General features: G+C 36.4%; 1 protein-coding gene and 1 pseudogene across 1 annotated transcript; both read right to left on the bottom strand.

The window, feature by feature from the left end:
- Nucleotides 1-1545: 1545 nt before the first annotated feature.
- LOC101126811 (olfactory receptor 10J1-like) lies at nt 1546-2475 on the bottom strand. The gene has a single exon (XM_004027065.1). The coding sequence runs from the start codon at nt 2473-2475 to the stop codon at nt 1546-1548; it is 930 nt and encodes a 309-aa protein (XP_004027114.1).
- A 14149-nt stretch (nt 2476-16624) lies between these two features.
- On the bottom strand, nt 16625-17628 carry LOC109028648 (olfactory receptor 10J1-like; annotated as a pseudogene).
- Nucleotides 17629-18022: the final 394 nt, after the last annotated feature.

Here is an 18022-nt window from a genome sequence, read left to right on the forward strand (position 1 = left end):
AAACTAGTTCAACCATTGTGGAAGTCAGTGTGGCGATTCCTCAGGGATCTAGAACTAGAAATACCATTTGACCCAGCCATCCCATTGCTGGGTATATACCCAAAGGATTATAAATCATGCTGCTATAAAGACACATGCACACGTACGTTTATTGCGGCATTATTCACAATAGCAAAGACTTGGAACCAACCCAAATGTCCAACAATGATAGACTGGATTAAGAAAATGTGGCACATAAACACCATGGAATACTATGCAGCCATAAAAAATGATGAGTTCATGTCCTTTGTAGGGACATGGATGAAATTGGAAATCATCATTCTCAGTAAACTATCGCAAGAACGAAAAACCAAACACCGCATATTCTTACTCATAGGTGGGAATTGAACAATGAGCTCACATGGACACAGGAAGGGGAACATCACACTCTGGGGACTGTGGTGGGGTGGGGGGAGGAGGGAGAGATAGCATTGGGAGATATACCTAATGCTAAATGACGAGTTAGTGGGTGCAGCACACCAGCATGGCGCCTGTATACATATGTAACTAACCTGCACAATGTGCACATGTACCCTAAAACTTAAAGTATAATAAAAAAAAAAAAGAAAAAGAAAAAAAAAATTTCTAAAACAGGATCCTGAAAACTTAGATATCCATTTTCTCACATGGTCAATTTGGAACTTATATAAAAAAGACCTAGATTTCAAGGGCTGCTGAATTTTATAGATTGCTGTTATCTCTGATACTCATTTTATTTATAGTGTCTAGTTGATTTAAAAAATCTTAAATTTCCCATAAAGAAATTAATTCAATTAGGTGTTAAATCTACTTAGCTCTAAATGGGTAAGGGGAAACACCACATCCAAAAAACAGTGTTATAGAATATATTTAAAACTTGAACCGGCCAGGCGCGCTGGCTCACGCCTGTAATCCCAGCACTTTGGGAGGCCGAGGCGGGCGGATCACGAGGTCAGGAGATCCAGACCATCCTGGCTAATACGGTGAAACCCTGTCTCTAATAAAAATAAAAAAAAATAGCCAGGCATGGTGGCAGGCACCTGTAGTCCCAGCTACTTGGGAGGCCAAGGCAGGAGAATAGCATGAACCCGGGAGGCAGAGCTTGCAGTGAGCCGAGATCACACCACTGCACTTCAACCTGGGTGACAGAGCAAGACTCTGTCTCAAAAAAAAAGAAAAAACTTGAACCTTGCCCTAGAGCAGCCTCCCCTCATTAACTCTGTCTCCTCTCCTGATTTCATTCTGTCCCAGGCTGCCCACACAACCCTTCTACTTTCCAACACCACTGAGTTCTTTCTTCTGCATTTGTAACCTATAAAATCCCTGTTCTCTTATGAGATGGAGGCCCGCTGTGCTTTGGAGAATCTTCCCCCTTCTCAAGTGGCTGAATCCTTTTGTTTTCTCTTCCTCTCGCCCAACCACTGCTTGATAGGCTTGAAATTTTCAACTCTATTGACCGTGCACACTGTTCCACTGTTTCTTCTCTAGAAAATCTTCTAAGACACTATTTGAAATGGGCCCATTCTGTTAGGAGAATTTTTGACCTATCACTCTGCACAGAGCATCTTTGACCTCTTTGTTCCTCAGAGTGTACACCACAGGGTTCAGTAGCGGGGTAATGACAGTGTAGGTCACTGAGATCAGCTGATCCTGATCTCTGGTGTTCTCTGACTTGGGCTTGAAGTAAGCAATGGAGGCACAGCCATAGTGGACAATAACCACAGTAATATGAGAAGCACAGGTGGCAAAGGCCTTTTTCCTGCTCTCGGCAGAGGCAATCTTGAGGATGGTAGAAATGATGAGGATGTAGGAGATGAAAACCAAGCCCATGGGAATGAGGATCACCAGCACACTGATGATCATAGTCAGGATTTCATTGACTGTGGTGTCAATGCAGGAGAGCTTCATTACAGGTCGGATGTCACAGAAGAAGTGGGGCACCTTTGGAATACAGAAAGGCAGCCTGAATACAGCTGACACCTGTGTCATTGCTACAATTAGGCCAATGCTGCAGGCCCCCCACACCAGCTGCATACACACTCTCTTGCTCATGACGACTGAGTACCTCAAGGGGTTGCAGATGGCCACATAGCGGTCATACCCCATTGCTGTGAGCAGGAAGCAGTTGTTGATAGCCAAAGTAATGAAGAAAAACATCTGAGTGGCACAACCTGCCAAGGAAATGGGCTGACTCAGGCCTATGAGGTTAAACAGCATCCTTGGTATAATGACAAGGGTGTAGACAGTCTCTGAACCTGACAGCATGCTGACGAAGAAGTACATGGGGGTGTGGAGGTGACGATCAATACTAATGATACTCACAATGATAACATTGCCTGCCAGGGTGAATATGTACAATGTAAGAAACACAACAAAGAGGGTGAGCTTGTGCTCACGGAAGCTGGAGAAACCTTGAAAAGTAAACACATTCACCAAAGAGTGATTTTCTTTCTTCATTAAATCACACATGATATCTGAGAAAGAAAAAAATAATGTAAGGAACCTAGATGGATGATTTCTGTCAAATAATAGGCTGCGAAAATTCCTGTGATTAATACACCTTAGGTCTCTGCATTTTTACATTCATACTTATTTCTTTTAGGAGTAGAGAGTGGAGAAACGTTGTTTCTTCATTCAGAAGAAAGTACATGGCTTTTAAAATCAAATGTTGTAAACTAATTTCCTAGTTCTTGCATATGCTAACTTATCTTGGGCAAGGACTTATAATTTATAAGACCAGTTTCCTCACCTTTATGGATGTAGTGGTGATAACATCATAGAATTGTTGATGGAAAAATTGTATACTAATTATAATACTTATATTTGAATTTTAAAAACAACATTGAATAAATGCGAGTTCAGTGGTGTCATGCAGAACTCCAGGCTCCATAGCCACCTGATAATTTTTGAGCTTTTAAAGTTTGAATAGAGCCTGTGTTACTGTAATTTCCACACTGCATTTTCATTCCATTATTTTGACTCTGATGATATTGCTCCTCTCAACTCTGTTCTACACTCCTCTTCCCTAGACACCACTCATTTTTCAAAGCCAAATAAAACCCATGTCCTTTAGAAAATCTTTTTTTCCTCATTGGAACCCAGGAGGTGGAGATAGCAGTGAGCCAAGTTCGCACCACTGCACTCAAGCCTGGGAACAGAGCAAGACTCCATCTCAAAAAAAAAAAAATCTTTTTCTCCTTACTCTCTCTCTCTCTCTGGGGCCTATATGTCTCATGTCTCTGCACATGTAGGTGGCATAGAACTGTTCATTGTTTTTTTATTTTTATATTGTAAGCCCCTTACAGTGAAATTGTGATTACAAAATATTTTTGCATACATTATTTAATCTTATTACCATCCAACAGAGCAGGGAGGACAAAGATGAACTGTCTCTCTCTAGATGCAAAAACTGAAGAAAGCTCTGGTTAGGCAATTATTTTTGGACAGACAGGGGTCAAAGGACTAAACCAAGACTAGAATTCATATCTTTTGACCCTATGTCCATTGTTTCTTCCACTACACAAAACTGCATTATAAAACTGTTCCCTCTATAGGTAAACAGGGACCATGTATTCCCTCTTTTTATGACTCCAGGTTGGCCACTCCACTACAGGGGACAAATATCTGCCGGTAGAATCATTATGAGTCATTGCTCCTTCACACAAATTGTCCATTAGAAAGTAGAATACCAGAGCATTACAATGATATTTTCTTCAAAGAGAAGGCATAAATGTTTTAATCTTTGACTTTTTATGATGTCTAGGTCTGTGATAGCAACAAACAGCTAAATAATTGGGCTAAATTTTAACAGTGGAATTATAAAACTAGAAGAAAGTATGACATTATTAACAAGTAATTGAAAAATACACTGGTAATAAAACTTTTCTAGTAGCCTTTACCTTATCAGTAATCACTATATAATACATAATAGGTTCATTGTAAAAAAGATAAATTTAGAAATATAATGATGGAATTGCTTCAAAAGTACAATTTGCTGGAAGTAAAGCAAATGAATCCACATCACAAAATGATTTACTATTGGGTGAATTTGAAAGGTAAGCTTCTTTAGCGCTTTTAAAATTAAATTCAATTTATCTATTTTTCAGAAATATACCCCTTTTCATAAGAAAGTCTACAAAGAGTATTTATAAGAAATTGGTGCATGGTTGTGCTTCAACTCCTCAGTGCATGATATGAAAGAAAATCAGATGAGGTTGCAAAAAATAAATTTTGTGTTAGACATCAGAGACCATTTCTTGACAGGAAAAGTTGTTTGTGATGTGTGCAGCATGGTAAGTAACTGTAAACATTCTTTATGAAGCTTTCTAAACTATGTCTCTGTGGACTATGGATTGTCTGAAGATAAGAATATAGACAAGAGAGCATGCATAGCTGATAAGTGGCAGAGCCACATTCCTTATTATCATGCTAATCAAGGCACTCTTTAATCCTGAGAAATTTTACTTCCTTAGGATTAACAGGAGATCCTTGAAAGTAATAAATCAAGGAAAACCCAAATATTCATCGACATCAGGATTCCTTCCAGCTTAATATAGTTTGCCCTTTAAAAATGATTTAAAAAAACTTCATGCATGTATTTTATTCCTTATAAGGCTCCCTCTGCTAAACATTGAAGTCTCTTTCCAAATCACTTACTTCTCTTTCTGCAAATCTGTGGCTCAACCGAAAAGTTGAGGTAGAGGTCAGAGATGTGAACCCTTGATCACAAGTATTCACAAATCAAGATCATGAAGAAAAGACATCTGAATGTGGGCCTTCCATCTGCCATAGGACCAGTCTAGGGATGGAGGTCGAAGGAAAGTTACAGGGGGCTCTTTGGATACTGGATATTTCCTCCAGCTTGAGGAGGACCTTTTGATACCAAAGAAAGGCTCTCTGATGAGCAGCTTTCAAGGTTTCAGGGTTTCTCAGTGTCATTCACTGAGCACTCTTGAGAGTCGCCCAGTGACTAAGAGGAAGCAGACAGCCAGTACCAGGGGACCTCGTTAAGTGTGCGGCACATTTACCAGATGATATGGACTTGTGCTTTGGGAGACTTGAGGCAGTTTTCACTGCAAGTAGAAACAGCAGTGGCTTATTTGTCATGTTTTATTTTTTAAATAAATATTCTATTTTTATACAGTTGAGCCTTGGAAAACCATGGTTACGAAGCCCAAGCGAGCTTTAGCTAAGCGCACTGTCTTGGATTCCAGGAAACCCTGCAGCTCATTCTATCGTTAAAAACCTTGTTCAATATTATAAGCTGTGCTTTTTTTTTCTGTTCTCTGAACTAAAAAAAAACTCAATTTTGGCCAGTTTTTGTCCTGTAGGATTCAGAAAGGGAAGATCAAATCTCATTAGACAATAGAAACCTCTCTAGAAGGCCAGGAGGCCATTTTAGAGCTCCAAAAACATGAACCAGGACTTCATCCCAAGGGACCATCAGGCAAACAGTTAAATACACTGGGTTTCATGAGCCCAATCTGGGGATATCCTCCCACTGGTTTTCCTGCCACAACCCTTGGCGCTTTATTCTATTTTTTTTAAATGTATGTCTATCTCATCACGAATTCTGCCAATTCTCCTCCCAGTTAATTTTTCCGTACTTGGCCAAAAATAAGGTACCTGCATTAACATCTTAATAAACTTGAAAAATGCTCCTTATACTGATTTTTTTCATTTGTATTTTATATTTCCTATCTGTCATAACTTAAAAGAAATAATTTTTAGGGACAAAGTCTTGTTCTGTTGCCCAGACTGGAGTGCAGTGGAGCAATCACAGCTCACTGCAGTCTCAACCTCCTGGACTCAAGCTATCCTCCTGTCTTGGCCTTCTGAGTAGCTAGGACTACAGGTGTGTGCCACCATACTCAGCTAATCTAAAAGAAAATTAGAAAGGGGGTCTCATTATACCGCACAGTCTGGTCTCAAATTCCTGGCCTCAAGTGATTCTTCTGCCTCAGCCTCTCAAAGCACTGGGGATTACAGGCATGAGACAGCATACTCAGCCTGTGGTAACTTTTGGATCTAAAAAATTATAAAATCAAAAACTTTATAGCAAATATAAGAATGTTAATTACATTTGCTTTTATTCCTATTAGTTCATAGACATAAGAAAATATTGGCCAAACTGGAGAAAACTCCAATATTTGTAATTAAATTATCATTGATAAAGTTAACATCCCAACTTTTTTCCTTATTGTTTGCAGCTGAGTAGTACCTTCATATGCATTACAACCTGCACTGTCTTGGGGGTCGAATTATGATTGGATCATTCATTTTTGTGCCATTCTGTTGATTAAACATGTACTTTTCTTTATCTGCTCTAGTGAGAGAGGGGCCAAACTGTTACCCTAGTTATCATTAAAGACACAAATCTGCATTGAGGCATAAAGAGGCTCCCTCCCCTAGACGGGAAGTAGATACAAAGACCCTTTCAGCAGAGAAAATTAGGACAGCTTTATCAACACAGAAAAAGGATAGAGAGAACTTTGTATTGTAGCAATCTGAACTTCCTGTCAATAGATTAGGAGGACATCTTGGGGGTGAATGTACTAATAACCTTATTTGCCAGTAAAGGGGTGTCCTTTCATGTTTCAAGGGTTAAATATGAAATCTAGCCAAATTCTGTGTTTATAAATAACCAGGAAAATGAAGGACAGTAGGCTGGGGTCTGTTAGGAGTTTGATGGTCAAATAACTTCTAACTCCTGGTTGGCAGGTTTCTCAAGATCTGGCTGTATAAACAACGGACAGGGCTGAGAACCAGGAAGTGCAATGTCTCTGGGATCTATGCTTGATGCCTCTAACTCTGCTCAGCACTGAGTATGTAGGATAGTCCCCATGTATAAGTATAGCTGCCTATGTCCATAATTGCTTGTACTGAAACCCAGACTTTCTAGTCTATTGTTGCATAATACAGTACCCCAAATTTAGGAGCATAAAGCAACAACAATCTTTTGTAATTACCTCTCTGTGGGTGATTGATTTCAACTGCGCTAGTCTCACTTAGAGTCTGTCATACAGTTTTGTTCAGGAGGTAGATGGAACTTGCTCAATCACGTGCCAGTCAGTTGATATTGCCTATTGACTGAAATACCTACACATCATCTTTCCATGTGGCCTGGGCTTCCCCACTGCTTTAGTCAAGAAGTAACAAAGGTCCACTCAGTTTCAAGGGGTGAGAGTACAGACTTCACCTCTTAATGAGGGAATGGCACACTCTAAGAAGAGCATGAGGAATAAAAGAGATATGTCCATTTTTTGAAAATATAGTCTGCCACAGTAAATTAGTAGATGGCCAGTATCTTCTCTTGGACAATTTAGATTAGATGCCCTCAAAGGGAAAGAGGAAAAAAAAATAGACAACTCAAACTCTAGACTCTCCCTTCTTAAGTGTTTATGTAAACTTCATCAGTCTATTGTAATACTTAAGTTACAGGGATTAGAAAAATAAAGGGAAAATGTAAGACACCAAAAAGGGAGGTTCTAGATCACCTGCTAACCTATTAGAAACTCAAGATGATATCAATTTGAGTTGGTAAACATAAAAGATATACATTTAGTGGACTAGATGATAACTGTAAAAGGCAAGACTAAAGTTTCTAAACAACTTTCAAAGTTAACAAAGCTCTGGCTAGGCAGACAAGACGCCACCAGTTATGATTTGCCTAAGCATTCTGTGTCCACGTATAGGTTTGGCATATGTTATTATATTTTTTAATGTACAAAATATATATATTTTTGTTATTTTTAATATAACACTTGATGTTTACAAAACACTGTGCTTAAGTTGTGGAGCATAACAATAAAATGAACATTTAGGAATCTATCACTCAACTTAACTCAACTCAAGAGCTACACTTATGTATTTTTTATTTTTCCCACCTCCCTATTTCTTCACACTGTACCCCTCACCCCCACCAGTGGTTACTATTATTCTAATTTTTATATTTATTTTATCTTATTTATTGTTATATCTTTATGACATATGTATGTATGTTTAAAAATATATTACTTAGCTATACCTACTTTTGAGCTTTATAAAATGTGATACTGTATACACTTTTCTAAGACTTTCTTCTTTTTATAATTCAGTTACACTAATAATATCCAGAAAGAGCTGTAGTTCACTAGCTGCCTTATACTATTCCATTATGTGAATATATCTCAATATTTTTAATCCATTCTACTGTTGAGGAATTATAATAGAATTGTTCATATATATTTGTGTACTTCTGGCAGCTCACCTATAGAATACATTCCTGAAAGTAAAATTCCTTGATCAGTAATATGTGCCTTTAAAATCTTAACAACTATTGCCAAACTGAAACCAAAATAGGATACATTCATTTACACACTCAGCAACACTGAGAATGCTTCCTCACCCACACTTTCATCAATGATGGGTATTACCAACTCCTTAAAAAATGGGCAAACTTAAAGGTAAAAGGGGTTTATTATTTTTACCTTTGAATTTTAATTTCTTTAATTACAAATAAGGTTAAGTATCTTTTCATATGCTTATTAGCAATTTCTACTTTATACGCTGCAAATGTCCATTTACGTATCTTGCTCATTTTTCATAGTGTTAGTTGTCCTTTTCTTGTGAGTGCTAAGATAAGAAAATATGCCTTTTATCATATATATTGCAAATATTTTTCTTCCATTTATCATTTTTACTGGATTTGTGTGTTTGAAATTTTTGCAATATTATATTCATGTATTTATCTCTTGAAATCAAACTTTATTGCTTATGCGTTTTGATTAGTGCTTAAAAGGGACTTCCTAACTCCAAGATTATTTTTAAAAAGTACCATGCTGTCCCATATACTTTGTATGCTTCAATATTGATTCATCTGAAATTTATTTGGTTGTAAGAAACAAAGTAAGGTATACAGTGGTCCTTCAGTATCCACGTAGATTTGTTCCAAGATGCACTATGGCTAGTAAAATCTGAGGATGCTCAAGTCCATTATATCAAATGGCATAATCTTTGCATGCAACCTATGCACATCCTCCCATTTACTTTAAATCATCTCTAGATTACTTATAACATCTAATCAAATGTGTTATGTAAATGAATGTTGTACTGTATTGCTTAGAGAATAATGACAAGAAAAAAAGTCTGTGCATGTTCAGTACAGACACGACATTCTTTTTTTTCCTAAACAGAAGCTTTTTAGTTTTTTGTAGTCCCACTTATTTATTTTTGCTTTTGTTACCTGTGCTTTTTGTGTTACATGAAAAAAAATCATTGCCAAGACTAATGTTAAGTATCTTTTTCCTATGTTTTCTTTTAGAAATGTTTATGATTTCAGGTCTTAGGTTTAAGTCTTCAATCTGTTCTGAATTAATTTTTGTGTATGCTGTAAAATAATAACCTGTAGTTTTCTTTTCTTCTGCATGTGGATATCACATTTTACCAACACAACAAGAGATTATCTTTTCCCAATTTTATATCCTTGGTGCCTTTATTGAAGATTGGTTGATTTTGTACATGTGGTTTTATTTCTGGGCTCTTTATTCTGTTCCTTTGGTCTATGTTGCTGTTTTTATGCCAGTATTATACTGTATGATTACTACAGCTTTGCAATATATTTAAATCAGGATGTGTGATGCCTTCAGCTTTTCTCTTGTTTCTCAAGATTACTTTGGCTATTTGGGATCTTTTGTGGTTCCATACAAATTTTTAGAATTTTTCCTTTTATTTCTGTAAAAAATACAATTGAAATTCTAATAAATGTAGATTACATTCAATCTATAAATCACTTTAGGTATTATAGACATTTTAATAATATAAATTCTTGCAATCCATGAACACGGATATCTTTCCATTTATTGGTTTCTTCTTTAATTTCTTTCATCAATATTTTTTGGTTTTCAGTATACAAATCTTTCACCTCCCTGGTTAAATTTGTTCTTAAGTAATTTATTCTTTTTTATGTTATTGTAAATGAGATTTTTAAAAATTTTCTTCGTGGATAGTTTATTTTTGATGCAAAGTAATGCTATTGATCTTTGTACACTGAATGTGTATCCTGTACCTTTAGTGAATTTATTTATTCTAACAGTTTTTTTTTCTTTCATGGAGTTTTTAGGGTTTTCTACATAGAGGATCATGTCATCTGCAAACGGAGATAATTTTACTTTTCCCTTTCTAATTTCAATGCCTTTTCTTTCTTTCTCTTTTCTATTTATCTTTCTAGGACTTCCAGTACTATGTTGAATAGAGTGGCAAGGGTGAGCATTCTTGCCTTATATTGGATTTTAGAGAAAAAGTTGTTTTTCCCTATTGATTATGATATTATCTGTGGGTTTTTCATAAATAGCCTTTATCATGTTTATGTTACTTCTTTCTTTACATATTTTACTTAGAGTTGTTACCATGAATGAATGTCAAACTTTGTAAAATGCTTTTTTCTACATCTATTGAGATTATCATGTGATTTATTTTCATTCCGTTAATGTGATGTATCATAATGATTAATTTGCTTATGTTGATTTCACCCTGCATTCCAGAGATAAATCGCATTTGGCCATGGCATATAATCTTTGTGGTGTACTATTGGATTTAGATAGCTGGTATTTTATTCAGGATTTTTCATCTATATTCATGGGAGATTTTGACTTGTAGTTTTCTTTTCTTTTGGTGTCTTTGGCTTTGGCCTTATCAAATGAGTATAGAACTGTTTTCTCTTCTATTTTTTAGAAGCGTTTAAGAAGGACTTATATTAAATTTTCTTTGACTGTTTGCTAGGATTCATTCATAAAGCCATCTGGTCCTGGGCTTTTCTTTGTTGGAAGGATTCTAATACTGAGTCAATCTACTGATTATTATCATCTGTTCAAGTTTTCTATTTCTTCTTGATTAGTTTTGGTAGGCTGCATAATTCTAGAAATTTATCCATTTCTTCCAGGCTATACAAATATAATTTGTTGCCTTTTAATTGTTCATAGAAATCTCTATGATCTTTTTTATTTCTTAGGCATCTGTTGTAATGTCTCTTTCTTCACTTCTAAATTTATATGAGTCTTCTGTCTCTTATTTTCTCTTTTATTCTAGCTAAGGGTTGTCCATTTTATTTATCTTTTTTATAGAAACAACTTTTAGGTTTGTTAATTTTTCTATTGCTTTTCGATTCTCTATTTCTGCTCTAATCTTTATTATTTTATTTTTCTGTTAACTTTGGGTGTAGTTTGTTCTTCTTTTTTCTTGTCCCTTGAGGTGTATAGTTAGGTTTCTGCATCTGAGATCTGTCTTTCTTTAAATGTAGGCATTTATGATCATAAACTTTTAGGACTGCTTTTGTTGCATCCTATAGTGTTGGCATGTTTTAATTTTGTTTTCATTTGTTTCAACATATTTTTTAGATTCCTTTTTGATTTTCTCTTTGACCCAATAGTTATAGTGTGTTGTTTAATTTCCATGTAATATAAAATTTTTCCATTTTATTGCTGTTATTGATTTCTAATTGCATTCCATTGTGGTATTAAAAAATACTTGATATGTTTCCATTTTTTTCAAATTTGTTAAGATTTGTTTTGTGATTTAACATATGATCTATTCTAAAGAATTTTCCATGTTCGTTTGAGAAAAATGAGCACTCTGCTGAAGAAGGTTCTTCAAACCCAAAGGAAAGAATGCTAACACGATTGTTAATATTAATATTGTGATTGTGGTGTTTGACCCACTTCTATCTTTACTAAGAAGACTGAAAGAGAAAATAAGACAAATTAAGAACAATAGCTACAGCAATTTAAGGTATAGGCAATATAAAAATTTTAAATTGTGACATCAGAAATTCAAAATGTGTGGGGGAGAAGGTAGTCTGTACACATTTTTTTTATTTTGTTTTTGCTTTGCTACTGTTATTTTCTTGTGATTAAAGCTAAGTTTAAATAAAAGTTTTTAATTGTGTGTTATAACTATAGGATGTTTGTGTAAGCTTCATGCTAATCACAAAGCAAAAGCATATAATAGATACACTAAGAAAGCTATAAATTAAAATACTCTACCAGAGAAAATAACTTCAATATAAAGAAAGACAGTTAGAAAAGAAGAGAGGAGTTACACCACAACTGGTAAAGAAGTAACAAAATGGCAGTAGCAAGGCTTTACCTATCAATAATTACATTGAGTGTAAATGGATTAAATTCTCCATTTAAAGACATAGAGTGGCTGAAAGGATAAATAAGCAAGACCTGACTATATCCTGCCTACAAGACTCAGTTCACCTATAGAGACACACATTTATTGAAAGGGAAGAGATGAAAAAAGATACTCTATGCAAATGGAAATCAAGAAAGAGCAGGAGTAGCTATACTTGTATCAGATAAAATAGACTTTAAGTCAAAAACTGTATAAAGAGACAAAGAAGATCACTATATAATAATAAGAAAGTCAATTCAGCAAGAAGATATAACAATAATAAATATACAGTACCCAATACTGGAGCACCCAAATATATAAAGCAATTATTAATAAATCTAAAAGATAGACTATAATACGATAATAGTAGGGGACTCCAACACTCCACTTTCAGCACTTGAAAGATTATCCAGGCAGAAAATCAACAAATGGACATCAGAATTAAACTACACTCTGGACTAAGTGGGTCTGACAGACATTTACAGAATATTTTATCCAACCGCTGCAGAATGTACATTTTTTTCTCATCAGCACATGTAACATTATCCAGGAGACACCATATATCAGAGCATAAAGCAAGTCTCGAAAAATTCGAAGAAATCAAAATCATATGAAATATATTTTCTGATCACAACAGTGTAAGATTAGAAATCAATAACAGGAACTTTTAAAACTGTACAAATACGTGGAAATGAAAGAACGTGTTCCTGAATTATCAATGAGTCAGCAAATACATTAAGAAGGAATTTTTTTTTTTTTTTTTTTTTTTTTTTTTAGATGGAGTCTTGCTCTGTCGCCCAGGCTGAAGTGCAGTGGCGCTATCTCGGTTCACTGCAAGCTCCGCCTCCCGGATTCACGCCATTCTCCTGCCTCAGCCTCCGGAATAGCTGGGCCTACAGGCGCCCGCCACCACATCCGGCTAATTTTTTGTATTTTTAGTAGAGATGGGGTTTCACCGTGTTAGCCAGGATGGTCTGGATCTCCTGACCTCGTGATCCGCCCGCCTCGGCCTTCCAAAGTGCTGGGATTACAGGTGTGAGACACAGCGCCCAGCCAAGAAGGAAATTTAAAAATTTATTCAAATAAGTGAAAATGGAAGCACAACATACCCAATCTTTTGGGATACAGCAAAAGCATTACTACGAGAGAATTTTATGGCAATAAATGCCTGCATCCCCAAAACAGAAAGACTCCAAGTCAACAATTTAATGATGCACTTTAAGGAACTAGAAAAGCAAAAATTAAAAAAAAAAAAGAAGGAAAAAAAATAAAGATCTTAACAGAAATAAATGAAATTTAGACTAGGAAAATAATCCAAAAGTGCAACAAAACAAAAAGTTGGTTTGTGGAAAAGATAAAATTGACAAACCTTTAGCTAAAATAACCAAGAAAAGAAGAGAGAAGACCCAAATAAATAACATCAGAAATGAAAAAAGAAATATCACAACTGATACCCAGAAATGCAAAGGATCAATAAAGAGCATTGTGAACTACTATACACCATCAAATTGGAGAAACTAGGGGAAATGCATAAATTCCTGAACACATACAACCTACCGAGATTGAACTATGAAGAAATAGAAAACCTGAACAGACTAATAATGTGTAATGATTTTGAAGCAGTAACAAGTCTCCTATCAAAGAAAAGCCCAGGACTTGATAACTTCACAGTGGTTGTATTGGACACTCTGAGGAGCTGGCCCTGTGCAAAAAGAGGAATGTCCCCCCAGGAGGAGGTGAAAACTTTACCCACTATGTAGGAGGTAGATACTGCTGGTAAACATAAGTATCTTCCAGTCTAGGAAGGTAAGAACCCCATCCCTTATGGCTGAAGATTTATCTATTACTGGAGAGTCATATTTTGAAATCAAATTTTATATTCTGGGGAAGCAAATGTTTTATGAATCTCCACAAAAAATACTCTTGGAAGAAATATTATGGAATAATGTTATATGATAATAATCTAATGCTTCCCTTCTTTTTAAAATTCTTATTATTCCAGGGGACATTTATTTGCCCCAGTGAAGGATAAACCCAAAAGAATGCAGGAAAAAGTCAACTGAATTTCAAAAATATGTTTGTAAAGCTTATAACTGAAACATTTGTATTGAAAGCTGAAATAGTTTTTAAGTTTAGCAAACTTTTCTAGAGTGGAAAACCTCTTAATTTACAAAGAATGGTTTTGAATATCAAAAGCCTAAGTACTAAAGTACTTTGTCTATGAAATGTAAACTGTGCATTATGGAGTTGGAAAGAATTAAGGTTTTTTTTTTTTTCCAAAATAAAACAAAGCCATCCAGCCTTTGGAGAAGATGGCACCAGAGTTAGATAGTGTGGAAAGCCCACTCTTGGTCCTACCCCAAATAAATCCTGATGTAAGGAAGGAAGGAAAGAATCTGATTGAAGCAGAGAAGGTATGCCCCTCACTTTTCAGAGAAGCCTCTTAGAAAAGGCTTGAATACTGATGGAGTAGAAATGGGTGAGTAAGGCAGCAGGTGATGGCTCAATGACACCTCACTGAGTTTAATCCACTCCTCTACAGAATCAAGGGTGCAGTTAAATGTCCAGGTGCCCTCAAGAAGTGGCAGAGGGAAGGACAAATAACCTAGAGTAGCCTCAAAATGGTCATAAGGACGATATGAAGTGCGGGGACTATACTGATAAGGACCATGGCAAGACTGGACTCATCTCAATTAATGGCAACAGATACATGAGCCATTGGGGCTCATGTATCTCCAGATAATCCAATCTGAGGAGGTAGAAATGAACCTGGATAAAGTTCTTCTTCTTCCAGAAAGCTGGAAATCTTGACCTGAACTTGATTCACCCCAAGGATAATGGGGAAGTGGAAGAAAGGGGAGAAGCAGAACTTTTAATTTTATTGTTTTCACTCATAACATGACTTATTAATCATTAATTGCTTGAGTTTACATGAAAAGGTTTAGATTACTTTTTTTTCATCAAGCAGATTCGGAGCTGAGAATTACAAAGTAGAATGAATTGCAGAACTTTCTAAAAGTAACCTTTGTATGCGCTTGCATAGATAGCCTATATAATTCACAATTGGTTTACACATTTTATTTGACATTTCTGCATTTTAAAAATATTTTACAATGAGAATCCTGTGTACTCATGTATTTCTTGTATGTCTTTTTATAAATATCTTTGTATTGTGACATTAATTTGGTCAGTAATTATAACTGTTACTCATTATAGTTTTAATCATCACATATTTTGTCCCACAAATTGAGTCTAAAATTCACCCTAATTTTTTTAACATTTTTTTGAAGTGAGGAACAGTACATAGTCTTTTTTTAATCTACTTTTAACTCAGTTGCTTTAACTTTATGGAAGTTTTCATGTCAAAAGCCCTTACTGTTGACTTTGTTCAGTTTTTCGGGAGTAATGAAATTACCTACTTTTTCAGAAAGGTGTTATGTTGACTCTTTCACGTTTCCATTTAATTGTCTTTCTTTGCATTTGTGACTTGGCCTACAAAGGGAAAGAGAGGACCCAATCTGAAATGATTTTAAAAATGATTTTTGGTCGTTTTGACCCTCGCCTTGTCCTTCCCTTCTCATCTATCACTCCCATCTGCATCTGCTTCTGAAGTGTCTTTCTTCCTAACCAATTTCATAACATTTTGTAGCATTCTGCTTCTTGAGCCGTCTCCTCTTCTGATCCTGTTCATGAGGAAGGCATTTCTGTCAGCCCAACAAGGCCTTCTCCTCCATGTGGCTTATCTTCAGCCAGAAGAAGCAAAGAATCAGAACAAGTTACGTGAGCTCTGTTCACAAGCCCCAAGTCTCATAGCTGTCATATGCTGATTAGGAGTCTTCTCCACTCAATGTCCTTACTACTCCCCACTTTCACCACCTAGTTCCCCTTCATTTGGAGTCCCACATGTGGGTGGCAGGAAATGTGCAGGGGATTGCCTGAAAATGTTCTTTCTAAAAAGTTTTTAGCTCATTCCAAACCCATGTCTTAAAAGATAGCTATGTTCTTGCTTTGCTTATCTTATTAAAACACAAGGCAATTAGATTTTTGCACATATCTTTTTCAGTAATAGCCACTTGTTCAAGCATCCACTTTATGACAAAAGATTCAGTTGACTAATTTCATATGGTTTGCACTTCAGCAAGATGGACTGGTATCTTTAAATTTAAGCTTGAGATGAACACTAGCTCATACATTGGCCTTGTCAGGATCTCCTTGAGTAGGGCCAATGGGTGTCTGTCTACAGGTGTTTCAAGTGACCTGTGTTTTTATTCTGTTTTGAAAGAGGTTCAGAAAATGATCCTCAATTACTAGAGGCTAGCTCCTAGTTTCTCTTTTGCCTTGGCTCTGACTGTGATGTATGAGGCTTCACTGATCACATAAAATTCTGGCTCTATGTCTTTACCAATAGGCTTCCATCTGGAAGGCACACACAACTATTTAAGAAAAGATTATCATCTTAGGAGAAGAATTTCCTACCCAGCACTCTCTGCAGAGCATCCTGGACTTCTTTATTTCTCAGACCATACACAACAGGGTTTAGTAAAGGTGTTATGACAGTGTAGGTCACAGAGATTAACTGATCCTGATCTTTAGTATTCTCCAAATTGGGCTTGAAGTAGGCAATGGAGGCACAGCCATAGTGGATAATGACCGCAGTGAGGTGGGATGCACAGGTGGCAAAGGTCTTCTTCCCGCCTTCAGCCGAGGTGATCTTGAGAATGGTGGAAATAATAAGGACATAAGAGATGGAGAGGAAGGTGGCTGGGGCTGTGATGGCAAGGAGGCTCATAATTAAGGTCAGAATATCATTGATCATTGGGGTAGCCCAGGCCAGGTCCAACACAGGCTGAACATCACAGAAGAAATGCTCAATCAGTGGGGTGCAAAAGAGCAACCTGAAAATGGCCACAGTCTGAACCAGTGAGAGTGAGAACCCTGTGGCACAGACTGATGATGCCAGTATAGCACACACCCTACAATTCATGATGACTGAGTATCGAAGTGGGTTGCAGATGGCCACGTAGTGATCATATTCCATTACTGCTAGCAGGAGGCAGTTGGTGATGGCAAAGCCAAGAAAAAAAAAGATCTGAGTCCCACAGCCCTCCAGGGAAATGGGTTGGCTCAGGCCTACAAGGCTGGAAAGCATGCATGGGATAATGACCAGGGAATAGAAAGTCTCTGAAGTGGATAGCACACTTAAAAAGAAGTGCATAGGAGTATGGAGGAGATGGTCAACATAGATTATGGCCAGAATGATGGAAATTGCCAGCCAGAGTTAGGATGTAGAGGGCGAGAAAGACCACAAAAAATGTGAGCTGATGTTCTTGAAAATTGGAGAAACCTTGGAAAACAAACTCTCTTAACTCTGTGTGATTGGCTCTCTTCATTGAGAATCTCAGGTCTGAAAGAATAAGAGAAATTCCACACCATCTTTTAGCAAAAAATAACTGTGCTCTGGAGTACACTACAGAGAGCAAAAATGCAACACAGCAGAGACTCAGTTCAAAACTCAGTGAATCAACTTTCTTTTTTAGGGACATGGCAGATTAAGGCCTTGGACTGAAAATAAAGATACACAAGATTTGAGCATTATTATTTAAAATTTTGATATAAAGCATTCTTCTTAAGTACACCTGGGTCATTTTAAAAAATGATCATCAATGGTCCATGAAATTGGTCCCAACATTTTTTTAAGAACTGGATCTTCTTAAAAGGTAATCACATTCCCAGACTATAGTATAATTAAGACAGAAAATTTCATCTTGTCACAGTGGCTCACACCTGTAATCCCAGCAATCTGGGAGGCAATGTTGGGCTGATCGCTTGAGTCCAGGTGTTCAAGACCAGCCCT

The sequence above is a fragment of the Gorilla gorilla genome, chromosome 1 (genome assembly GCF_029281585.2).
Source record: "Gorilla gorilla gorilla isolate KB3781 chromosome 1, NHGRI_mGorGor1-v2.1_pri, whole genome shotgun sequence".
In the NCBI taxonomy this organism is placed as follows: domain Eukaryota; kingdom Metazoa; phylum Chordata; class Mammalia; order Primates; family Hominidae; genus Gorilla; species Gorilla gorilla.